General features: G+C 45.5%; 1 protein-coding gene across 4 annotated transcripts in view; it reads left to right on the top strand.

Moving 5' to 3' along the window:
* The window catches only part of LOC141154771 (uncharacterized), a 135,905-nt gene that overhangs the window by 86,310 nt on the left and 23,312 nt on the right, over positions 1-26,283 (top strand). For 3 of the 4 annotated variants that reach the window (XM_073641167.1, XM_073641165.1, XM_073641168.1), the window contains 7 exons: positions 7,327-7,494; positions 8,586-8,711; positions 10,538-10,648; positions 12,113-12,226; positions 23,018-23,156; positions 23,778-23,836; positions 24,930-25,026. In XM_073641167.1, the coding sequence (XP_073497268.1) occupies positions 7,327-7,494; positions 8,586-8,711; positions 10,538-10,648; positions 12,113-12,226; positions 23,018-23,156; positions 23,778-23,836; positions 24,930-25,026 (814 nt within the window). The remainder of the gene's footprint in view (positions 1-7,326; positions 7,495-8,585; positions 8,712-10,537; positions 10,649-12,112; positions 12,227-23,017; positions 23,157-23,777; positions 23,837-24,929; positions 25,027-26,283) is intronic. The other variant, XM_073641166.1, reaches the window with a different exon arrangement.

Here is a 26,283-nt window from a genome sequence, read left to right as displayed (position 1 = left end):
TTGAGAGGTGTAGTTTACAAAATGGGGTCACTTGTGGGGGTTTCTGCTGTTTCGGCATGTCAGCGACTCTTCAAATGTGACATGGTGTCTGCAACCTATCCCAGCCAACATAGCGCTCCTTTCTCTTCCGAACCCTGCCGTACACCAAAGCAGTGGTTTTCTCCCACATATGGGGTATCAGCGTACTCAGGAGAAATTGTACAACAAATTTCATGGTGCAATTTCTCCTGTTATCCTTATGATAATGCAAAATTAGGGAATGAAAAACATTTTTTGTGGGAAAAATGTGAAAATTTTATTTTTACGGCTCAATATTATAAACTTCTGTGAAGCGGCTGGGGGTGCAAGGTGCTCACCACACATCTAGATAAGTTTCCTAAGGGGTCTAGTTTCCAAAATGGTGTCACTTGTGGGGGTTTCCACTGTTTAGGCACATCAGGGGCTCCCCAAATGCAACATGGCATCCGCTAATTATTCAAAAAATTTTACATTCAAAAAGTCAAATGGCGCTCCTTCCCTTCCAAACCTTGCCGTGCGCCCAAACAGTGGTTTGCCTCCACATATGGGGTATCAGCGTGTTCAGGAGAAATTGCACAACAAATTTCATGGTGCAATTTTTCCTATTACCCTTATGATAATGCAAAATTAAGGGATGAAAAACGTTTTTGTGGGAAAAATGTGAAAATTTTATTTTTACAGCTCAATATTATAAACTTCTGTGAAGCACCTTGGGGTTCAAGGTGCTCACCACACATCTAGATAAGTTCCCTAAGGGGTCTAGTTTCCAAAATGGTGTCACTTATGGGGGGTTTCCACTGTTTAGGAACATCAGGAGCTCTCCAAACGCAACATGGCGTCTGTTAATTATTCAGACAAATTTTACATTAAAAAAGTCTAATGGCGCTCCTTCCCTTCCGAACCCTGCAGTGCGCCCAAACAGTGGTTTTCCCTCACATATGGGATATCAGCGCGCTCAAGAGAAATTGCACAAAATATTTTGGGGTCCATTTTTCCTGTTACCCCTGTGAAAATAAAAAAAATTGGGTCTAAAGTAACATTTTTGTGAAAAAAGTTAAATGTTAATTTTTTTCTTCCACATTCCAAAAATTCCTGTGAAGCACCTGAAGGGCTAATAAAGTTCTTGAATGTGGTTTTGAGCACCTTGAGGGGTGCAGTTTTTAGAATGGTGTCACTTTTGGGTATTTTCTGTCATAAAGACCCCTCAAAGTGACTTCAAATATGATGTGGTCCCTAAAAAAATGTTTTTGTAAATTTTGTTGGAAAAATGAGAAATCGCTGGTCAACTTTTAACCCTTATAGCTCCCTAACAAAAAAAAATTTTGGTTCCAAAATTATGCTGATGTAAAGTAGACATGTGGGAAATGTGTTAGAACCTTGCTCTTAGGTTTTTTCCTTTGCTGGTCACATGACCTTGTTGGCCTATTTAATCCTGCTCCGCCCTTCTGGCTTTGCTGGACTTCATTGTATAACTACTTTCTAGCTAGCCTGTGCTCTGTATCTAACTCTGTTAGTTTGCTTGGTCTACGGACCTCTATGTTCTATATATTTTGTTTGTTCGTCTGTCTGCTACTATTTCTGTTAGGAGGTGTCCCATTTTCCTCCCAGTCCTTAGTACTTGTAGGGATTCCTTCCCCACATCTATAGGTCTCCGTACAGACTAGCTTAGGACTTTAGCAGGTCTGATCGCAGGATCAGGTTCCCTGTTACATCGTAGGGATTCAGCTGAGTTCTATCGTAGGGACAGATCTCCTCTCTTTCCTTAGCTCTGGTAGCAGAACATAACAGTAAGTCCAGCCTGCAAATTCTCTAAGGAAAGATTTTTCTGTTCCATCATGGTGTCGGTTCAGGATTTGGCTCATCGCCTGCAGGGACTCCCTCTGGAGGTGGCCGAGCTCGGTCAGCACGTGAGTAACTGTCCTGGAGCACATTTCTTGGAGCCTAAGGTATGTTTACCGGATTTATTTTTTGGTGAATACCGAGAATTTTTTTCATTTAAAAATGCTTGCTTATTGTATTTTCGTTTGAGACCCAAGTCCTCTGGGGATGAATCCCAGCGCATAGGGTTCATAATGTCACTTTTGCGCAAAGAGCCTCAGGAGTGGGCCTTTTCTTTGCAACCTAGTGATACATGCTTCAGATCAGTGGATAGTTTTTTTTCTGCTTTGGGACTATTATATGATGATCCTGACCGTGTCGCATCAGCTGAGACTGAGTTGAGACGTTTGAAACAGGGATCAGGTAATGTGGAAAAATATTGTACTCATTTCCGTCGATGGTCTACTCAAACAGGGTGGAACGATTCTGCTCTGAAAAGTCTATTTCTTGCTGGGCTCAATGAAAGGGTTAAAGACCTGCTAATTGCTTATCCTACACCTGAAGATTTGCAACAGGCTATGCAATTAGCTATACGGGTGGATAGGAGACTGCGTGCAAGGGTTAATGAGAGCAAATCCTCTGCTATGTCAGTTTCTGGTTAAGAGAATATGTGTACTAACAGTGGTGAACCGATGGAGATTGGATCGGTGGCACCTCGCTCTCAAGATAAAGACCGTAGATTTTCTGAAGGCTTGTGTTTCTATTGCGGAAAATCTGGTCATTTGATTAAAGGCTGTGAGCTTCGTATGAAGAAAGAAAAAAAAATGGTCAGTCATGCCCGTATTGCCTGTTTAAATTCCAAGGGTGTATTTTTAGCTGCTTCCACGATTGCTCAGGAAAAATTAATGGAATTTCGGGTGTTTGTTGATTGTGGGTCTACTCTGAATGTAATTGATGGGGGATTCTTGGAAAGACTCAATTTAAAACCCGAACCTTTATCATCCCCCATTGCTGTGGTTTCTGTGGATGGTTCCCCTTTGAAGAATATTACTCTCAAGGTCTGTGAATTTCCTCTCACTATTAATGGTGTTCACCATGAGAAATTGGATTTGGTAGTTTTGAATAACTTGCCTTCTCCAGTAATATTGGGATTGCCCTGGTTAAAATTTCACAATCCTGTACTGGATTGGTCTACCAGTGAAATTAAATCCTGGAGCCATAAATGTTATGACAAGTGTTGTAACGGGCGTATTGCAGCTTTGGATAGGGGAGAACTGCCTGTTCCTATTCAGGATTTTTGGAGAGTTTTTTCTGAGAAGGAATTGCAGGTTTTGCCTCCCCATAGAGACTATGATTGTTCTATTGAATTTGTCCCTGGAGCGACTCTTCCTAAAAGTCGTTTATTTAACCTTACTATTCCTGAGAGGAAGGCTTTGGAGGAATACATACAGACAAGTTTGGCCGCCGGTCACATTAGGCCCTCTAAGTCTCCTGTGGCGGTTGGATTTTTTTTTGTAAAAAAAAAGGACGGCGGTTTACGTCCTTGTCTGGATTTTCGTGAGATTAACAAAATTACTGTACGCAATCCTTACCCACTGCCATTGATTCCTGATCTGTTTAACCAGTTAATGGGGGCCAAGTGGTTCTCTAAAATTGACCTTAAGGGGGCATACAATCTGTTGCGCATGAAGGAGGGTGACGAATGGAAGACTGCTTTTAACACTCCTGTGGGTCATTTTGAGAACCTGGTTATGCCTTTTGGTCTTACTAATGCTCCTGCATTTTTTCAGAATCTTATTAATGACATCCTTAGACCTTTGATCGGCAAAAATGTGGTTGTGTATTTGGATGACATTTTGATTTATTCGCCGGATCTGGAGTCTCATTGGCGGAGCGTACGTGAGGTATTACAGTTATTAATGGACAATTCGCTTTTTGCTAAGCTGGAGAAATGTGAGTTCGCTGTACAGAGAATTAGTTTTTTGGGCTACATTATCTCCAGCGAGGGCTTTGAGATGGACCCTGTGAAGGTTCAGGCGGTTCAGGAATGGCCTAGGCCTATTGGTTTGAAATCGATACAGAGGTTTTTAGGTTTCGCCAATTATTACAGAAAATTCATAAAAAATTTTTCTAGTATTGTCAAACCTCTGACCGATCTCACCAGGAAAGGTGCTGATGCGGTTCAGTGGTCTTCTGAGGCCATTGAAGCTTTTGTGTATCTCAAGGAGAGGTTCACCTCTGCTCCCATCCTTATGCAGCCTGATGTGACTAAGCCGTTTTTGGTTGAGGTTGATGCTTCCTCTGTGGGGGTTGGCGCAGTATTGTCTCAGGATAACGGGGATGGATTACATCCCTGTGCCTTTTTTTCAAAAAAATTTTCGGAGACTGAACTGAATTACGATATTGGTAATCGGGAATTATTGGCTATTAAACTCGCATTTGAACACTGGCGCCACTTCTTGGAAGGTGCGGAATTTCCCGTTCAGGTTCTTACGGATCATAAAAATCTGATATATCTTGATGCTGCCAAGCGCCTGAATGCCCGTCAGGCTAGGTGGGCACTGTTTTTCTCGCAGTTTAATTTCTCCGTTACTTACATCCCTGGTACTAAGAATGTTAAGGCGGATGCCTTGTCTCGCAGTTTTTCTCCCATAGTCGGTGCTGAGAAAGAGGAGAACATTTTACAAGAAGGTGTTGTGATAGCTGCTTTGGACTCCGTTTTGGAAGATGAGATTCTTAAAGCACAGGAGAATGCCCCATCTAACACTCCTCATGGGAGGTTGTTTGTGCCTGGGACCTTTAGGAGAGATTTGTTTGTTGAGTGTCACGAATCTCGGTTGGCAGGTCATCCCGGAATCTCTGAGACCAAGAGACTGGTGGGTCGCAGTTTTTGGTGGCCTGGATGGCAGAAGGAAGTCATTAAGTGGGTGCGTCAATGTACTATATGTGCTAGATCTAAGTCCTCACATACTCCTGCTGCGGGGTTGCTTTGTCCTTTGGAGGTTCCCAGTGCTCCTTGGACACATTTGGCTATGGACTTTATAACTGACCTTCCCCCCTCTGAGGGTTTTACTGTCATCTGGGTGGTCGTGGACCGTTTTAGCAAGATGTGTCACTTGGTTCCCTTCGTCAAACTGCCCTGCGCTAAAACTCTCGCTAAGGCCTTTGTCAAGGAAATTGTCAGACTTCATGGCGTTCCTACTGACATTGTTTCTGATAGGGGTCCTCAGTTAGTGGCTCGTTTTTGGCGTGCCTTTTGTGACAGGTTGGGAGTTCATTTGTCGTTCTCGTCCGGATATCATCCTGAATCTAATGGCCAGACAGAAAGGAAAAACCAGGATGTTGAGCAGTTCTTGCGTTGTTTTGTGGCAGACAATCAAGAGGGGTGGTCTGAGTTTCTGCCACTTGCTGAATTTGCTCTGAACAATCATACATCTTCTTCTGCTGGTTGTTCGCCTTTTTTTTGTTGTTCTGGGAGACATCCGTCGTTTGGGTCGTTCTCCAAGTTGGGATCTGCCGTGCCTGAGGAGGAGAATTTTTCCGGTGATTTGGAGAGAGTTTGGACGGATGTGCGTGGTAATCTTCAGGAGGCCAACAGAAAATCCAAAGACTACTTTGATAGGAAACGACAGGAGGTTTTGTTCGCTGTTGGTGACATGGTTTGGTTGTCCTCTAGGAATCTGCGGTTGAGGATTCCTTCTAAGAAATTGGGTCCCAAGTTTGTAGGGCCCTTTAAGGTGCTTCAGGTTGTCAACCAATCTGCTGTTAGGTTGGAGGTTCCTACCTCCTGGAGAATTAATCCGGTATTTCATGTCTCTCTGTTAAAAAAAGCTGTTGTGTCGGATGGTGACGCCTCTGCCTCTGTTCCTCCGGTGGTGGAGGACGGGGAATATGAAATTTCTCGCATCCTTAACTCTAGACGGTATAGAGGTAGTTTGCAGTATCTTGTGGCCTGGAAAGGTTTCGGACCCGAGGATAACTCTTGGGTGAGGTCAGATGATGTTTCCGCGTCCAGACTTATCAGAGCGTTTCACAGGAGATTTCCTGATAAGCCTGGTCCTAGGGGATCCGGAGGATCCTCTTAGAAGGGGGGGTACTGTTAGAACCTTGCTCTTAGGTTTTTTCCTTTGCTGGTCACATGACCTTGTTGGCCTATTTAATCCTGCTCCGCCCTTCTGGCTTTGCTGGACTTCATTGTATAACTACTTTCTAGCTAGCCTGTGCTCTGTATCTAACTCTGTTAGTTTGCTTGGTCTACGGACCTCTATATTCTATATATTTTGTTTGTTCGTCTGTCTGCTACTATTTCTGTTAGGAGGTGTCCCATTTTCCTCCCAGTCCTTAGTACTTGTAGGGATTCCTTCCCCACATCTATAGGTCTCCGTACAGACTAGCTTAGGACTTTAGCAGGTCTGATCGCAGGATCAGGTTCCCTGTTACATCGTAGGGATTCAGCTGAGTTCTATCGTAGGGACAGATCTCCTCTCTTTCCTTAGCTCTGGTAGCAGAACATAACAAAATGTTGTTTATTAACTATTTTGTGTGACATATCTCTCTGATTTAAGGGCATGAAAATTCAAAGTTTGAAAATTGCAAAATTTTCAAAATTTTTGCCAAATTTCCGATTTTTTTCACAAATAAACGCCAGTGATATCGAATAAATTTTACCACTATCATGAAGTACAATATGTCACGAAAAAACAATCTCAGAATCAGGGGGATCCGTTGAAGCGTTCCAGAGTAATTACTTCATAAAGTGACAGTGGTCAGAATTGAAAAAATTGGCCTGGTCACGAAGGCAAAAACAGGCTCTGGTGCGAAGTGGTTAATAGGTAATTTTCTGATGATACATTCTCTTTAATTTTGTGCTGAGGTGCTCAATTGTATGTTTAAAGATGTTTTTGTATCAATTAGAAAGCTCCCCCAAATACAAAAAGAAGAAGTTTATATTATACAGTATATACCTCAGTTACTTTGCTGTTGGCTGGAACCAAAGAGCCCAAAGCCATAGAAAACTCCTTTATTATGTGTGTTGATTAATACTTACTATCTTGGCATATAAAGTTGGTAGGACGTCTGTAGGAGTTGTTGCCAGATTGCTTGTCCTCATTCAGGAATATTTTGGATTTCCTTTGCACTTTCCAGGGTATAGTCCCTTGAAGTTGAAATTTAGTAACTACTGTTTTTGGTGTATGGAGGTATGTGTGGTGCCCCTCATTTACCTCTTCATTTATGGCAGGATTTTTTGGCCCCATTTTATTGTAAGTGTTTACTATGTTTGTTCTTAATGCAATAGCTATTATATGTTTTTTATCCTTTTATTTTATTAATAAAATATTTGTCGTGGCATTGTCTCACCTTATGTAAGCTAGGAGCTGAATAAGGTATATCTCGCTACAATAAATATACAGTTCAACTGATCATATTATATGGCTGTAGCACTGCTGTCTCACTGTGTGATGTTTGCGTTCTTTATTAATTTATATCCAGGGCTCCTATGATGACAATGAAGCCTCCGATGATGACAATGAGGGATCCGATGATGGCAGTAATGTCTCCTATGATAACAGCGAAGATGGTAACGCTTCACCTATATCCATTATTGACACTGCTCTTCAGAAGTGGCGACAGAATAACTGGACTGCTAAAGTTTCCGAGGTATTTGACAAATTAAATAAATGTTTCCTGTGGCCTGGGATGGGGCATGTATTGCCAGCTGTGACTTTCTCAACTCTCATCATGTGTTTTCCAAACTTTTTATAAAAATGGGGCAGGAGGCTCCAAATGGTAACGGCTACAATACTTACCTTTTAAAAAGGCCCAACCACACCTTTTCCCTCCCCGTTGACTCTTGTTTACATCACCATACTGTATTGACTGTTCACCATGTGACTGCTTCAGCCAGTTTCTGGCACAGGATCAGGAATACCAGGTGCAGGTAGGCATTTTAAGAACGATACCTTTTGTTATTTTAGCTCACCTGTCATATTTAAAGGGATTATCCAGGATTATATTCGTTTTTTGGCTCATAGTAAAAAAAAAACAATAACAGGCAAGTATTTGCTAACTACCTACCTGTTCTATCCGACGCCGGCTCAGAGCGGTCATTGACCACTCCTGCCAGTGATTCAGCTGCTCCATGTCAACAGAGCAGCTCTTCTTCTTCTGGGCTTCTCTGTTGACAGGGCGTAACTGCTAACGTCATCCTGATTGACAGTGGCTCCCTGCAGTTAGGCAGCAGGGAGGCGGCTGCCAATTATCATGACATCAGCAGTCACTCCCTGCTAGCGCAGCAGGGTGGTAAAGAGGCTGTTGCTCTATCGACATGACGCCAGCAGAAGCCGCGGAATCACCGGCAGGAGAGGTCAGTGACCGCTCTGTGCCGGCAGAGATCTGCGCTAAGCAGAAAAGACAGGGTGTTAGTAACTACCAGCTCGTTAGACCCATAGTGAAAAAATTTGTATAGCCCTGGATAATCCCTTTAAGTAAAAGTCAGACAACCCTATGATGGGAGAAATATTTTTAAGCTTGTCAAAGTGAATAATTTACTTTCTCAGCTTTTTTTAATTCTTTTTTTTTCCATTTATTAAATAGGTCAAATATTAAAGTTACGTTTGCAACTTTTAAAATTTTTATGAAATTCTGAGGAGATTTGAATGCAATGATATATTACCTTTTTTTGCTGATTGTTAATGTACTATTATAATATTATATAAAACATATAAAATGTATTTCTACCTTTCTTTTAGAGCCTTGTAAAAAAAGAAGATGAATATGTGATTTTTGTATATGATAAGAGTGCACCAGATCCTGTCCTCTGGAATACTAAAAGACGCAATGAAGACTTTAAATTAATATATGAAAAAATATGCCAGGTAACACTGTTTATTATTTTTTTCCTAGAAAACACATAATCTTGATAGTGTTATACTTTGTGTTTATGTAGTTATATATTAAGTCTATTCATTGTCATCTACTGATGGAGCAATATGCCTTTGAATTGTGAGTGGTAAAAAATAGAAATTTTGTATGTCATAAATTGCACCAACCCACAGAAAAAGTTAAAATGTCAAATGGAATGCATGGTGAATGCCTTAAAAACTAGAAAAAAATTGTTCCAAATTTATTGTTTTGGTTTTTTTTTGGACCCTATTTAACCCAAAATTGTACCAGTGGAAACTACAGAAAAAATAGAAAATTTTATGTGTGTCAGTGCATGGCAACAAAAGAAAATATTTTTTTATAAAGGTATTTTATTTTTGCCATAGTAGTAAAACGAAAGACTATATAAATTTGGTATTCTTGTATCAGATAAATGTAAACTGTCAATTATACTGAATAGTAAACAATGTTTAAAGAAGTAAAATATGCAGAATAGCTGTTTTTTAATAGTTCCACCTCTCTAAAAGTGGAATAAAAGGTTATGTAAAATATGTGCAACAAAAGGGTACCAATAAAAACTGCAGCTTGCCCTGCAAAGAAAATAAGTCCTTACAGATTTTCATTGATGGAAAAAATTTAAAGCTACTACTTCTAGAATATGCTGATACAAATACACATGATCTTTTCTCATATGTGCATTTAGACCACAGAAGTACTAAAACATAAGAAAAAATATTGACATTTGGTATGACTATAATCATAATAACCACAGCAGAAAGCTACCACTTTATTTGTTCAGCACAGTTAATAGATTAAATTGCAGGAAAAAAACAAACAAATAAAGGTAAAACTACTGTACTTAAAGGGGTTGTCCATTCTTCTGATAAAAGTCTGCAGTCTATGTGACAGCAGATTTCTGAATCTTCAAAGCATGCGCACTGCATGCTGTCTGGATTCTACGGTGTCGGCGGCAAGGGGGGGTCACATGCACTCAAGTATGCAATTTGCATACTTCACACATTCCGACTAGACGTGTGCAGCCTCGCTCAATACAAGTGAATTAGTCTTGTTGGATTGTTGCCAGAAGTCTGCAAATCGCATATTTGAGGTCACTTGACTGCATGCCGTTGCCACCGACACTGAAGAATCCTGACAGTGTGTGTACCGCACGCTGTGAGGATTCCAAAGTCTGCAGTCACATAGACTGATGGCAGACTTTTAGCAGAAGACAACTGCTGTGGCCGGAAGAGCTCAGTTGTGGAGCTGCACAGCACAGCAATGTCAACCCTATAGTGGCCGCGGCTACTCTCCAGTTGACGGAGCTGAGCAGCCAGCACCGAGAACACGGCCCTACCCCAACCTATCAGATATTTATGATATATCCTATGGATAGGCTATCAATGTCAAAGTACCGGACAACCTCTTTATGGGGCTTCCTCAACTCATATGTTTATGTTTCAAAATGCCACATGCCATAAATTTCTGATTTGGAATCCAAAGTGCTATTACTAGTACATGTACCATTCACATCAGTGTCTGTCCCCAGTGGGGCTTGCAATCTAGTTTCCCTATTCTAGACATACACATACACGTTTCATAGGAAGCCATTTAACCTATCCATATGTTTTTGGAGTGGGGATTGGATCCCAGGACCATAATTCTGTAAGGCAAAATCCCTATATTCATAATAGCAGACTACATGCCAAATTCTATAAATTACCAGTGTCTATAAGAATGATTTTTGGTCTCAGATAAGAAAGATCTGTATTTTTTGTCTCATAAATGACATTGAAAAAATGTTTCATTTTTTGTTTCCCAGAAACATACTGATTTCCCAAAGTTTACAAATTCAGATGCTATCGGAGGATCCATAAGGGATGACAGTTCATTTTTCCACTCAATAGGCACAACTCCAGATAAGTTTATAAATGTGAGTAATTGAAATGTTACAATAAAGAATATCCAAATAGACTCTTCAAAAGGGAGAGGACTTTATCTCTAGTACCACCTATTGGGTGTAACAATCCTAAAAGTCAAAATAGACCCTTTAACGATATTTGCCACATGACTTAGGGTAAGAAGCTAAACCAGAAACTCCATTTGCAGACACATGTTTCAGGGTGTTGCCTCTCTTCAGTGAAAATCAGAAGATCTGATTTGGCAAGGTGAGAGGGAGACTTCTCCCCATCAGAGACCACTCACCTAGCCAAATGCTCCTGAGCAGGCACAAGATTTGCAGCAAATTGTGAGTGACCTGGTGATAGGATTAGGCAAATCTGAGACATTCTACCATACATATAATGTGTTGGAGTGTACAGGAACTGCAGGCTTATGCTTTGGAGGGAATATCTTATGCAGTCAGTCTATAACATTATGTTCACTATTATAGTTTTTCTGTGTGACTATAGTTCCTCTCTATACTGTAATGTATGACTTCTTAGTGGTTTGTGTTCAGTTCCTTCTTGTAATCCTCCATATTTTGATTATGCAGCTAATGGTCACTGGATGTCCCAGATAAACCAGTCCATTCTCCCACAATGTCATACGTGTCAAACTCCGGCCCCTGGGCCAAATCTGGCACGCAGGGTGGTTATATTTGGCCGGCGACACCCGAACCGCCACCCCTATTTGAGACCCATTATTCTGTATGGAGGGCTATGTGGGTTCATTATTCTCTATAGAGGACAATGTGTGGCCTTTTATTCTGTATGGATGACTATGGATGGCCCATTATTCTGTATGGAGGACTATGGGTGGACCATTATTCTGTATGGAAGACTATGGGGGGGCCAGTATTTTGTATACTGGTTGGCCCACGACTTTGTCAAAGTTTTTCATTTTGGCCCTCTGTGTGTTTAAGATTGACATCCCTGGTCTAAGTGCTCATGATTCTGCTGAAAGCTGAAGTCTACAACACAAAATACACATATGCAGAGTTACTTTTCGTGAACATGATTTTTGCAGCAGATGGTATTAGACACTGTTACTGTACACTGAAAGCGTTGCTGAAAGACTGGCCCTTTCATACTGTAGTGCTATAGAGGCTACATATAGCCCAAGGAAACCTTTGCGCCCCCCTAGCACACAGGTCCCGGCTTAGACTGCAGCTCCTGCAACCCATTGTACTTATGCCCCTCTTTGCTAATGAAACAAGGCTTGTAGATATAAAGCTTACAGCCTGAATACACTTGGTCTTATAAAATCTGGCAATGCATAGTCGGACTCCTACAATGCTGACTATTCAGAAAGGGTTATAGAGTAATTCTGTGATATATTTGCAGGGTGGGGTGATGAATTTCATAATGTATACAGAATCTATGGTTAGATCCTGTGACATCCTCTTTAAACTTTATATTTAATTACTTTTTCCTTTTTTTGGACCTTTCTTTTTCAGGAACTGTTGGAACTTATCAAAGTATTCCAGGATACAGAGATTGTGTTTTTCTTCTCACCTTTTGACTATGAAGATGATGTAAAAGAAATTCTAGAAGATCTTCCATGCAGTGAGGTAAGCGAGAGAGATCGAAGGATAGCAAGAAGATTCACCAATTTATGGGCAAGAACCGATGAATAAAATGCAGAGGGCTTCAAGCAGGAGACGGTGATTGGAGTGGGGCTTATGTCCAAAATGTATATGTAAAAGGGAACTTGTTACATTAAACATCTTGCCTGATCTGGAATATTGGCAGTGTGTTATAGAGCAGAAGGAGCTGAGCAGTTGATACATACCGTATTGTTCGGACTATAAGACGCACCGGACCATAAGACGCACCTAGGTTTTAGAGAAGGAAAATAAAAAAATAAAAATGTAAGCAAAAAATGTGGTCATGATGCACTTTTAAGGGGGAGGGGGTCTTCAGCTGACACTGGTATAGGGGTAATGTCCCCCAATTCTGACAATATTCCCCATCCTGGTATATATGCCCCCCCTTCCTTTTATACGTGGTCCCCATCCCCATCCTGGTATGCCTGGCATCCCTCCATCCTAGTATGCATGGTACCCCTCATCCCTGTCCTGGTATGCATGGCACCCCTCATCCCTGTCCTGGTATGCATGGTACCCCTAATCCCTATCCTGGTATGCATGGCACCCCTAATCCCTATCCTGGTATGCATGGCACCCCTAATCCCTGTCCTGGTATGCTTGGCACCCCTCATCCCTATCCTGATATGCATGGCACCCATCATCCCTATCCTGGTATGCATGGCACCCCTCATCCCTGTCCTGGTATGCATGGCACCTCATCCCTGTCCTGGTATGCATGGCACCCCTCATCCCTATCCTGGTATGCATGGCACCCCTAATCCCTGTCCTGGTATGCTTGGCACCACTAATCCCTGTCCTGGTATGCATGACACCCCTAACCCCTGTCCTGGTATGCATGGCACCCCTAATCCCTGTCCTGGTATGCATGGCACCCCTAATCCCTGTCCTGGTATGCATGGCACCCCTAATCCCTGTCCTGGTATGCTTGGCATCCTTAATCCCTGTCATGGTATGCATGGCACCCCTAATCCCTGTCCTGGTATGCATGGCACCCCTAATCCCTGTCCTGGTATGCATGGCACCTCTAATCCCTGTCCTAGTATGCATGGTCCCCGTAATCGCCATCATGCTGCACATTTCAAAAAAATAAACACTCCTACTCACCTTTCTTCTCTCCTCCAGCGCTGCGTCCGGTCTGCCTGCACTGATCTCTCCATGTGAGCCGCGCATGAAGTCACTGCCATGCGCGGCTCACAAGGAGAGATCAGCTGCCGGAAGTCACTGCTCCCCCCGCCGGGTCTGTGTGTGCAGGGAGCAGTGACTTCACTCTCCTTCATAGCCGACACACAGCGGAGCCGCGCTGCGGCTGCTGCTGCTGCCGGCTATCTCCTGTGCCCACTCATTAAAGGGTATTGTAGCACCCTGAGGATTCGGCTGCTACAGGGGTATTGCACCTCAACCCAGAGGTGTGATATTCCACTCCCGGGTAAGGATGGAGTGTGGAACTGAGCTCAGTCAGCTGCATGCACTACACACATCCCATTTCCGGAGGGCAGACCAACGGTACTCCCACTTAGAAATGTGCAGGTACGATCGAGTCTGTCCTTGGCTGGAGTGGGAGGGGGGTGGTACATCCCAGTAGTGTAGGGGCAGATAGGGGGAGCAGCCTGGGTAAAGGTAGGAGCTCATTGGGTGCTGGTCACCTGAGCTCACACATAGAGGGAGTATATAAGGTGGGTACCATCTAAGATCAGGGTCAGTCTGTCAGTCTTTTGTCAGAGCAAAGCAGAGGAAGAGAGCAGAGGAGAAGAGCAGCTCCAAGGCCCAGAGAGAGAGAGGAGAAAGAAAGACCCAGAGGGGGAGAAAGAAGGAACTCTGAGACCCCAAATATAATCACAGGGTGAAGAGTTGGCAACAGGGTACCGGATCCCAAACTGGTGGGGGCTACAGCATACCTCAGCCAGAGACCGGAGGCCGTGGGCAGCATCTGCCACGGCCACCCACTAAATCCACCCGGAAGGCAGACCACGCATAGGGTCAGGGAACCCAGAGGCAAGGGTTCGCCAACAAGAGGCCCGAGGGAGCCGGACTTAGGTGGATCCCTGGTGGGGAAGGCCAGAGACGAGGACAGGACAGAAAGGGAGCTCAGAACCACGCTCCAGAACTACTTGGGGGTTGGCCGAGTCCAGGACCTGGTGGACGCAGCGCGGCTCGGGTGGTCACTCAAGGCCGGAGTGACCGGTACAAGAACAGCAGTAAGTAAAGAACCCTGAACTGCACAACCCGACTCTGACTCTCATTACCATCTTCCCTGCACTTCCACAACCACCATCCTCTGCACCTGACCCCCTGAGGCTATACCCCTCCCGTTGGGGGTTATACTACCTAAGCTGCACAAACACCATCAGCCTCAGCGGACCTTGCTGCAGCGGCGGCCGTAGTGACCGCAATTCAACGGGTGGCGTAGTCGACATAAAGAACTTTAGTAACATCAGTAAGGACTGCCACACACTGAGCTTGACACCCTGGGCACGGACCGGGTCACAGCCACTCGGAGACTACAACCCCCATCTGATCCGGCTCCGGGTATTCCCCTAAAGAATATGGCCCAGGGGGCGCGTCAACTTTGGCGTAGTCGGCAGGATCTCGTGCCCGCAACAACCGGGTACTGCGTGCCTGAAGAAAAGAACAAGTTTACCTCAAAAAGAAGTCTCCTGCCGGTCCCGGAGGGTCCCCGCCATCGGACTCCATCACAGATCGATTCCCGCCGGTTGTCTGCCATTAACAGCTTTTTCCCGCCATCTGCAGAGTTTCCCGCCACTGGGAGACGATTCCCGCCATTTCCAAAGGTTTCCCGCCTTGGAAGAGCGGACGCCATTATGGGCGTGCCAGAGGGTGGTAAGAGGCCGCCTCCCATCGTGGGCCAGGACCGAACATGGCGCCAAAAGTGGAAACCGCCCCCACCAACAGAGACTGTGATGCTAGAGGTGTCTGTCAGCGTGAAAGAACTGCCCCTGGAGCTGACAATCACCAAGTGGCCCCGGGACCGCCCTCGAAGTGGGAGGACTGAGAAGAAGAGAGCAAAGATGGGTGTCGCCTGGAGCAGTCTGGAGAGAGCGCACCCGGAGACAAGAAGCCTGGAGCAGAGTCCAGAAAGAGCCTACCCGGAGATGGAGGGAGAGCCAGGCAGCACCGACCCAGTGGTCAGGAGCCTGATGCGAGCTGCCACTCCAGGCAGCACCGACCCAGTGGTCAGGAGCCTGTTGCCGGTCGCCACTCCAGAAGGCCTGCTGGAGACAACGAGAAGAGAGCAGAGCAGCACCGACCCGTTGGTCAGGAGCCTGCTAGAAGCAACGACCCCACTAGGCTTAGTGGAGGTCTTGGCACAGCTCCCCCGAGATCGGGAGTGTGCGCAGACTGCGCTGGAGGGCCTCGCACGGAGGATGGCCCGGGTGCAGCGAGAGACGTTGGCGGAGTGGAGCCGAGAGATGGCCCAGCAGACAAGAACCCGTCAGCGGAGCACGCCACCCGAGACGAGGAGACAGACCGCCTCTGAGGATGGCGCAGGAGGACTGAAGGCCGGAGACGGCGCCGAGAAGGGAGCCGAACGAAAGGAGGCAGGTAAAGGGGACGTCTCTACCCCAAACCGGGAAACCGCGTACCTGCCCCAGCTCCCCGTCGCAGAGCCCGAAGTACCCCCTGCCGTGCCCGTAACCGCAACGTCACCGCCACAGACTAGGCCTCAACCGGAAGCCGCAGCCGCGACCCCTGTGACGTCACACGCCTCGACCCCGAGCGTGACCAAGCAGGAAGTACCACCAGCCTGGTCGCAAGGCCTAGTACCCCCGGGCGCCGCAATACCAACAGCGCCCCCTACCTCCGCGGAGCCACCGGCCTGGTCGCAGGGCCAAGTAGCCCAGGGCGCCGCCGTCCTTACGGTGCCCTTCACTTTTCAGGTGCCCCAGGCCTGGCCGCAAGGCCTGGGCAACCCGGGCGCCACCACCACCGCGCCCATAAAACCAAAAGTGCCGCATTTGGGAGAAGATCTGTTCGCCCAACATACGTGCCCGGATGGGCAGCCCTTTATATGGCCACCGGAGTTTCACCATCCCCGACTCCGGAAAGAGAGACCCCTAGACGAACCCCTGATTCCGGTTCCAAAGCCCGTAAAAAGGACCTCGCCCCCGCTAGAGGAGGCACAGTTTGAGTGGGACCCCACCGGAGAAGATCTCATGGGGTTCACTCAGGAGACTCGGGCAGCTGCAGCGGAGCGTGCAGAGTGCTGCCGGCAACAGCTCGAGGTCTTCGAGAGGGAGCGGAGAGAGAGGCGGGTCCGGGAACAACAAGCCCAAATAAAGAGCGCGGAGCAGAAGAGCCGGGCCAGGAGGAGTCCCCGTGCAGCTCATGGTCCCCCTTCCACCGGGACTGTGATCAAGTTTAATATGCAGCACGGGTGGGGCTTCATCCGAGATCACCGCACCCCAGGCGACGTCTTCGTGACAAGAAGAGACGTTGAGTCCCACCTACCGGAGGGACACAGAGGTCGTGACCTGTATGTAGGGGACGAGGTCACCTTCACCCGGCACAAGTGTGCCAAAGGACCCTACGCCCTCCATGTGCATCGCCTGACGGAGGAGGAGCTGCGGTGTGAGGAGGAGCAAGAGGACCCGGACGGGTCTGAAGTCAAAGTTAATCACAAAGAAAGAGCAGGAGGACGTCGTCGTTGAGGACGGCAGAGTAGAAGCTGTATATAGTTGCCCGTCGGGGCACAGTGAACTGTTGCTGCTAATATAGTCCCCGTTGGGACCAGAGAACCCGTATTTCCCTTAATCCCACTGACCGAGGACTGAGAGCGGTCGTCCCTTCCTAATACCTGGCCGAGGACTGAGAGCGGCCATACCTTCCCTTTGTATATAGTTGCGCTTCCTAAAGCGCCCCCTACCGGTTTTATAGGAAACTGTTTTCTTCAAGAGACTGTAGCACTTTACCCGGTCACAAGTTGCACCGTGACCGGAGGTACCAGAAGACAAGAATGTTTCTAATGAAAAGTTTTTATGAAAAGTTTTATATGATGTTTTATTATGTTGTTTATGCAAAAATTGTATGTTTTGGTGTTGTTTATATCTTACAGCCCGAGGACGTGCTGTGATTTACCAGGGGGGAATGTAGCACCCTGAGGATTCGGCTGCTACAGGGGTATTGCACCTCAACCCAGAGGTGTGATATTCCACTCCCGGGTAAGGATGGAGTGTGGAACTGAGCTCAGTCAGCTGCATGCACTACACACATCCCATTTCCGGAGGGCAGACCAACGGTACTCCCACTTAGAAATGTGCAGGTACGATCGAGTCTGTCCTTGGCTGGAGTGGGAGGGGGGTGGTACATCCCAGTAGTGTAGGGGCAGATAGGGGGAGCAGCCTGGGTAAAGGTAGGAGCTCATTGGGTGCTGGTCACCTGAGCTCACACATAGAGGGAGTATATAAGGTGGGTACCATCTAAGATCAGGGTCAGTCTGTCAGTCTTTTGTCAGAGCAAAGCAGAGGAAGAGAGCAGAGGAGAAGAGCAGCTCCAAGGCCCAGAGAGAGAGAGGAGAAAGAAAGACCCAGAGGGGGAGAAAGAAGGAACTCTGAGACCCCAAATATAATCACAGGGTGAAGAGTTGGCAACAGGGTACCGGATCCCAAACTGGTGGGGGCTACAGCATACCTCAGCCAGAGACCGGAGGCCGTGGGCAGCATCTGCCACGGCCACCCACTAAATCCACCCGGAAGGCAGACCACGCATAGGGTCAGGGAACCCAGAGGCAAGGGTTCGCCAACAAGAGGCCCGAGGGAGCCGGACTTAGGTGGATCCCTGGTGGGGAAGGCCAGAGACGAGGACAGGACAGAAAGGGAGCTCAGAACCACGCTCCAGAACTACTTGGGGGTTGGCCGAGTCCAGGACCTGGTGGACGCAGCGCGGCTCGGGTGGTCACTCAAGGCCGGAGTGACCGGTACAAGAACAGCAGTAAGTAAAGAACCCTGAACTGCACAACCCGACTCTGACTCTCATTACCATCTTCCCTGCACTTCCACAACCACCATCCTCTGCACCTGACCCCCTGAGGCTATACCCCTCCCGTTGGGGGTTATACTACCTAAGCTGCACAAACACCATCAGCCTCAGCGGACCTTGCTGCAGCGGCGGCCGTAGTGACCGCAATTCAACGGGTGGCGTAGTCGACATAAAGAACTTTAGTAACATCAGTAAGGACTGCCACACACTGAGCTTGACACCCTGGGCACGGACCGGGTCACAGCCACTCGGAGACTACAACCCCCATCTGATCCGGCTCCGGGTATTCCCCTAAAGAATATGGCCCAGGGGGCGCGTCAGTATGAATATTCACCCCCTCCCCACGACCATGGGCATGGAGAGAGGTTGAATATTCATGCCCTTTAACAGCGGGCACAGGAGATAGCTGGCAGCAGCAGGAGCTGCAGCGCAGCTACACTGTATACCGCTATTAAGGAGCATGAATATTCAGTGCTCCCCTCGCCCCATGGGCGTGGGGAGCAGTGAATATTCATTTTCTTTAGCAGCGGGGACAGTGTAGGCTGCAGCGGGCGGCTCCTAGCTCCTGTGCCCCGCTCCTCCACCGATACCGCTCCCCCACACCACACAAAAATATACACCCTCCCCAACATTCGGACTATAAGATGCACCCCCCATTTTCCTCCAAAATTTTGGAGGAAAAAAGTGCGTCTTATAGTCCGAAAAATACGGTAGTTTTATAGTTGTGGGAAAATATTCTGTGTTGATTACAATCCCTGCACATTCTATGCTTAGAAGTCCAGTGGGCAGTCTACTTTTAGAATACACGCTAGTCTTCTGAGCACTGTTTGGTCCTATACAGATGGTTGTCGGCCCGATCTTATCTTCTGCCATCAATGTCAATAAACAGTGGATACAAAATGTCTACAAACCCCTGTTAAAATGCCAGATTTTTGTCATGTAAAAAAAATCATACGAAAAAGAATCATTTCAGAACTTTCTGCTCCTGTACAAATCCATTGAGAAACAAACTGAAATCATTTTGAGGGGAAAATAAAAATATTAAAACTAAAATAATGTGGTTGCATAAGTGTGAACAGCTTCTTATAATTGGGGATGTGGTTGTGTTCAGAATTAGCCAATCACATATACATTCATGATAAATAGAAGTCAGTGCACAGCCACCATCATTTAAAGGGATTCTGATTAACCCCATATAAAGTTTAGCTTTTCTGTGCCTAGTTATTACAAGCTCCATTGTGCAGCCAGAACAGAGCAGATTACAGGAAAGTTGATTTTTGCTAGAAACCAGCTAACAGATCAATGATGTAAACATATTCTTGCAGCTATGTTGATGTAGATGACAGAAGATAAAACATTTTAAGATGTTATTGTGTTACACACAGGACTAGAGATGAGCGAACCCGAGCTGTAAAGTTAGGGGTTAGTACCAGACACCTAGTGTTCTCCTGGAAGTCCATTTTACAGTTCGGGGAGGAGAGAGAGAAAGACATTTTGGATCCCCATTGGTTCCTATGGGGTTCGGATTCATGTTCACGTTTGGGTACAGTTCTGTGAATATCGCCGGCACCTCCCTCTGGCACACAGCAGGTATTTATACACCCATGCCAGGGTGTTAATTAGCCAGAGGAAGGTAGCCACTAGGTCTTAGAGAGACAGCTTCAAGAAGTTGTCTGTAATTGTGACGCCTCTTCTCGGAAGCCCTGGTCTTTACCCTGGGAGATGGGGGACTCGGAGTCGGGTCCTATGATGGAGAGATGGGGTGCAGCCGTGGCCAGGACCCGACCCGTGCTCAGGGCCGTCACATTAAAAGGATGGTGTGGGCTTATCCGGGTTGAGTGGCTGATTTCCGACTACGCCACCTGTGGCACCTGGTGAAGGCCACCAGCGCCGCTGCAGTCCGCTGAGGCATGGTGTTATGGCGGCCATAGTTATTACTACTCCCCACAGGCGGAGCAAGGCCTCAGGGCAGAGGGACAGGATGGAGGGGGTAGTAGTAGAGGAGAACGGGCGCCGCGTCGTGCGGTATAGCGCAGAATAAACAGTCCGGAGGCCATAGGGGTGAACTTCCAAGGCTTTACTCACTTTAGAGATGGCAGAAGGAAGGCGACTCACTGCTCCCCACGGAGTCCTGCGGTCACCAGGGACGGGGGTCCGACAACCTCCGAGTACGTCCAGCGTTCAATCGGGACCCTGTACCAGAGTGTTCCTGAACTACAGACCGAATCCTTTCCTGTCCGTGTGTGTAGATAGGCCGGGTCTCCCTCTGAGCTCCTCTCAGAACAAGGGTACGGGTGGCAGCTCCGCTCCTTCCGATACCCGGTGGGATCCTCTGGGCCTACCGGGCTTTCCCGACCAGGATATGGAGTAGCAAGGTCGGGTGTCGGGGGCCGGTACCCCTCTTGCAGCCGGACTCCCTCTGAATATATCAGCATGGCGAGGACAGGTGGCGTACACCGCTCCGTCTGCATCCTGCCTGGGATCCATTTGCTGTGGAGCCACACTCTTAAGCTTCGGGCCTTCTTGGTCCTGGTCCTCTACCGGGTTGAGACATTCCTGGTCTACAACCTGCCCCTCAACCCAAGGCCAGGGTACGAGGGCTGTGTCTCCGACCTCTGCAGGCCCACACAGGGTCCACGATCAGGGTGGGAGATCACGACCAAAGTACAAAGGGCTCAAAGGGTGGTTGTAAATGGCTTCACATCCAGCTGGATGAATGTCTCAAGTGGGGTACCACAGGGCTCCGTCCTGGGACCTGTATTGTTCAACATCTTTATCAATGATTTAGATGAAGGAATTGAGGGTAAACTGATTAAATTTGCTGATGACACAAAGCTAGGAGGGATAGCTAATACTAGAGAAGAGAGAGAGAGGATTCAAAAAGACCTAAATAAACTGGAGCAGTGGGCAGCAACCAACAGAATGGTTTTTAACAGGGAAAAATACAAAGTACTACATCTGGGCAATAAAAATGAAAAAAGCATATACAGAATGGGAGGAATAGAGCTAAGCAACAGTACATGTGAAAAAGACTTAGGTATACTAATAGATCATAGACTGAACATGAGTCAACAGTGTGAACATGAGTCAACAGTGTGATGCAGCAGCAAAAAAGGCAAATACAATTCTGGGATGTATTAACAGAAGCATACAGTCTAGATCACGTGAAGTCATTATCGGACTTTACTCCTCTTTGGTCAGACCTCATCTGGAATACTGTGTACAGTTTTGGGCACCACATTTTAAAAAAGACATAGACAAACTGGAGCAAGTTCAGAGAAGAGCGACCAGAATGGTGACTGGTCTGCAAACCATGTCCTATGAGGAACGGTTGCAGGATTTGGGAATGTTTAGCTTGCAAAAAAGAAGACTGAGAGAAGACTTAATAGCTGTCTACAAATATGTCAAGGGCTGTCACATTGTAGAAGGATCATCTTTATTCTCATTTGCACAAGGAAAGACTAGAAGCAATGGGATGAAACTAAATGGGAGGAGACACAGATTAGATATTAGAAAAAACTTTTTGACAGTGAGGGTGATCAATGAGTGGAACAGGCTGCCACGAGAGGTGGTGAGTTCCCCTTCAATGGACGTCTTCAAACAGAGGCTGGACAGACATCTGTTTGAGATGATTTAGTGAATCCTGCTTTGAGCAGGGGGTTGGACCAGATGACCCAGGAGGTCCCTTCCAACTCTACATTCTATGATTCTATGATACAGTGAAAGAACGATCAAAGAACCAAAACCAAAGATGGCTTTTTATTAAATATGAAATTTACAGTGTCACTAAATTGTGAGTCCTCCACCCTCACCCACTAACTGGTTCCACTAACTCTTGGTTCCCCAGTCTCCCTGTAACCAGGAAGGCAGCACCTAGTGCATTCTAGCCCCCTCTGGTGGAGAAATGTGGTGTTGGATCCAAAGGTTGGGTCGCGACCATCACACTGTTCTTACCTCAGAGGAGGAACACTACACTCCATTAGAGAAGTGCAGCATCCCTGTGGCGGTCGAACCCTCAGGGGCGCCACATAATGCCAAACGAAGAGATCTCCTGCAACCAACTGTAGGGAGACTGTCTATCACTTCTGACACACCCTTGACATTAAGAGATTAACCCTTGCACTGCCAGCAAGGAAAAAACCTACACTGTTTAATAAGATGGAGAAGTACTTCTGATCAGTGCAGGAGTTCATGAAACCAGACGCCGCGTTCTTATGCCCCCTCTCTGTCGCGGTATCCCGTGACACTAGATATAGATGAGGCGCAGATAGAACTGAAGGAAGACACAAAGATACAAGAAAATAATCTTTATTTTGGGCTTAGTCTGTATCTTAACTATAAATATACTTCTATAGCACTTTGTGAAAAATAAAGGGATTATGGGAACAACCCTTTAAGCTTTGATGAAATTTTGAGTGTGTGATAAAAAAATAACAGGTCAGCTTGTTGTATTAAGTTCCATGTAAAAAATATTGCATAGTAAAGGGCTAATAATAGTTATCATAGGTGTTTCCTAGAATTGAAAAAAACTGCTTTTTGTCCCAGAAGCAACGGCAGTCTTGTCCATTCTCCTAAAAGTAAATTGAACTGAGCTTCAGTACAAGATTTGGCCTGTGAAAAAGATTCATGCAGTTTAATGGTTATCATTATGTGAACATAAAAAATGGTGGAAACAATTATCCTTGTTATATCAAATATCCTACAATGTATACAACGTATTCACCCAAAAAACACACTTTTCATTTAATAAAAATTTAGGAGGAACATAACAGTGAGCTGACCACCACCGATGATGAATCCAGTGGAGACTCTAGTAATAGCGGAAAGGATCATGATTACCCCAAGATTGCATTTAGATCTTTTGGTGAAGAAACTGATGAGGAGCGATCCAATGAGGGTTTGTATCTAATAGCTAGGTTCATAACTACCATAATAAACATAGCACCTTCCCCCTCATTCTTATACTTCGCTATAGACCACCATAATATTTTTATAATGCCCTTCTCCTTTTTTTTCTTAACAAATCAGTGGCCATCGTCTTTCTAGGGTAAGCATTGATGTAGATGTTGATTTCTAAATGTAAATATAAAACTAAACTTTTGGGAAATTGAAAGTGATACTTTTGGCACAAACCAAAAATACAGCTTCAGCATTGAAAGTTTTGGATGTTTTCTAGCAGTCCACTATGTATTCAGATCCCGGGTGGTGTCATGTAGTGTGTCCTTTCTTATATAATTGGTAATTACAACCATGGCTCAGGATCTGTGTGTGCCAGCAGACTGCCTGCCCCGGCTTGCGGGTCTGTTGTGGTTCTCCTTTAACAGAAACCACATAAGCGAGACTTTGAAACTACAGTAAAAGCTTCATCTCCAGGCAATAGCTACAGTACATCAACAGTTTTGCCAGCAGTATCTACAGGTCTTAAGAAAAGTAATATAAAATATAAATGTTACAAAACAAAAAAACACTAATCATAAATGATGATGAATAACTGAACTCGATTTTTACCCTTCTACAGTTGAAGATAAAAAAGATGTATCCAGCAATCTTCTGGACACATCAGAACAAGAAAGCAAGGTACTAAAAGTCAGGTTTTATCTTTTATCAAACTTTTATTTATTGTTTTATTCTCCTGTTGATATTAAGATGGTTGTGAAGTTGAAACTTCCCCCTTCTGTTAAAACCTTCCTGACTGATCGCTGTTTTAGGGTACTCTATGTCTAAAGGCCACATAAGACTAACGTTGGCCAAACCAGCTGATATCAGCAGGCTCGGCCAACAGTCTAATGTGTATTTGGGCCTCCCGACTCTCTCCCAACAAAGGATGTCAAAGGAGATAAGGATCCGGCATGTCCGATCATTTAATTCTCGGCGAGATAAGCCAACAAGTCACACATCTTCTCGGAGAATGTTTTTTGGACATATGAGACCAAACTAAAGCTTTTTGGCATCATATCAGCTCTATGTTCACTGGTACAAAAATGAAGTATCCAAAGAAAAGAACATTATACCTACTGTGAAACATGGAGGAGGCTCAGTTTTGTTTTGAAAAGTAAACAATGGTGCAGCGGTCTCAGGGAGCGCCAAAGGAATACTGGACAATTTAGTAGATGTCAACCGACTTTTATTCTTCCTCCAATACCACTGCCACAACGCGTTTCAACGGTCTAAGCCGTCTTCATCAGGTGGGGTCCACCTGATGGAGCCAGTATATGTTATTGCTAAATGAATGTCAGGAGGTGAAATGAATGAAGCCCTGTGTAGGTTTGTTCAGTTTGCCCATGGATGCATTAAATATGACTTATCCATGGGTTGTACCATTCAATGGTGCAGACAGAATTAGATACACTGACATAAGAATAGTATGGAAGAACAATGCATGTATCTCCATCTATAAGACATTTATAATGTCTCAGGCGAAAATACTACTTTAAATTATACAAATTTAGCACCAAAAGACCCCATCTTGCATTTGTTGATTTATTTTTCATTCTAATTTTTCACCTTTTGCAGTGTTACTTGTTCTGCATTATCTAATACATGAATTAATATGGTTTTAGTGCTAATATGGCTAAAGTATTAAGACTTTATATGCAGACCTATTGTAATCATATGCTATGTTTTCAATTAAGTAACTTCCTAAAGTATACTCTGTTTCTTTATTGTGCAGTCCAAAAATGATGAATCCACCATAGGCAACGAAAGTGATTCTAAGGACTTTTATCAACCAGATGGTAAATGGCAACGATGGAAGAGAAAACAGAAAAGTATTTAATTGGTTACTTATAGCATTACATTACATTCATTACATTACATTACATTCATTACAAGCAAGAAGTCTAAGGCTGAGTTCACATATAGAGTAATCATCCGTTTTAAATGGATCCATTAAACGAAAAAACTGATACATTTAAAAAAAAAACATCTGTCACTTGCGCAAAAAAATGTAGTTAAATACCTTTTAAAAATCTCTAAGCTCCCCTGATTGTGCAGCTCTTTTCCTTTTTTGCGCTGCAGAGAGAATCACATTTGTAGCTTTTGGGGCACTTTGGAGACTTGTTTCTTCACAGTCTTCTCTGGGGGTATCTCCCTTTTAGATGCTACCAATCACATCTCATCAGTGTCTGAGACTGATAGATCAGTTGCTGAGCAGAGATTGGCAGTGTCTGGGAGAGAGGGGTGAAAAAGCACGCCCGCAGAGAAGACTCTGAAGAATGCTGCCTTCACTCTTGCAATACATAGAGGGACATTCTCAACAAATTTAGCTTCAAAATCTGCATTTAATTCATGTGGATTTTGATGTGGAAATGCTGCATAAACTCTGTTGATACACAGCAAATGCAAAGCGGAAAATCCACATCAAATCCACACTGTGTGCGTGTGCCTTAAGGCTAAGGTGAAAACACATTGGATTTTCTGAAATGTATTCGCTTGCAGAAAGCCTACTGCATTTTACAGAGCCAGTAAAGTGCATGACATTTTACTGTAACTGGAACCTGACAGGTGATGCATGCTATCCGATCCTCGGGCAGCATGCATCAGGCACTGGCTGGATGAATTCACCCAGGTATGTTTGAGTATGAAACCTTGCAGCATTTCAGAAAAAAAACACAATTTAAAAGCCGCCGGGGACCGCACGGGAATCTAGTCAAACAGGCGGGTCCCTTGTGGCTTCTCCCTGCCAGCGGCCAGTAACAGTCAAGTCTTTCATTATACATTACGCAGGGTTAGACCTGTCTCTCCAGTGGAGCGGGCCGGGAGAAGCCGCTGGGGACCCGCCGGTCTGACTAGTCTCCTGTGCAACTTGATCCCCAGCAGCTTTTAATGTATGTTTTTCTCTTAAATTTTTTAGATTAAAAAATAACTGGCAGAAATCTTCCAGGCAGTGTCCGATACATGCTGCCCGTGAATCAGGATGCATGTATCTGACTCGCCCCCTGGGCCGTGGGGCACCCAGGACCGGACTTCAGGGCAATGCTGGGAGTAGTAGTGGCGACCCGGTCCCGTGGCTCAGGGTGGCCAGA

The sequence above is a fragment of the Phyllobates terribilis genome, unplaced genomic scaffold (genome assembly GCF_046119375.1).
Source record: "Phyllobates terribilis strain yellow unplaced genomic scaffold, ASM4611937v1 Scaffold_7__3_contigs__length_470593459, whole genome shotgun sequence".
In the NCBI taxonomy this organism is placed as follows: Eukaryota; Metazoa; Chordata; class Amphibia; order Anura; family Dendrobatidae; genus Phyllobates; species Phyllobates terribilis.
This window is presented reverse-complemented; position numbering and strand designations above follow the sequence as displayed.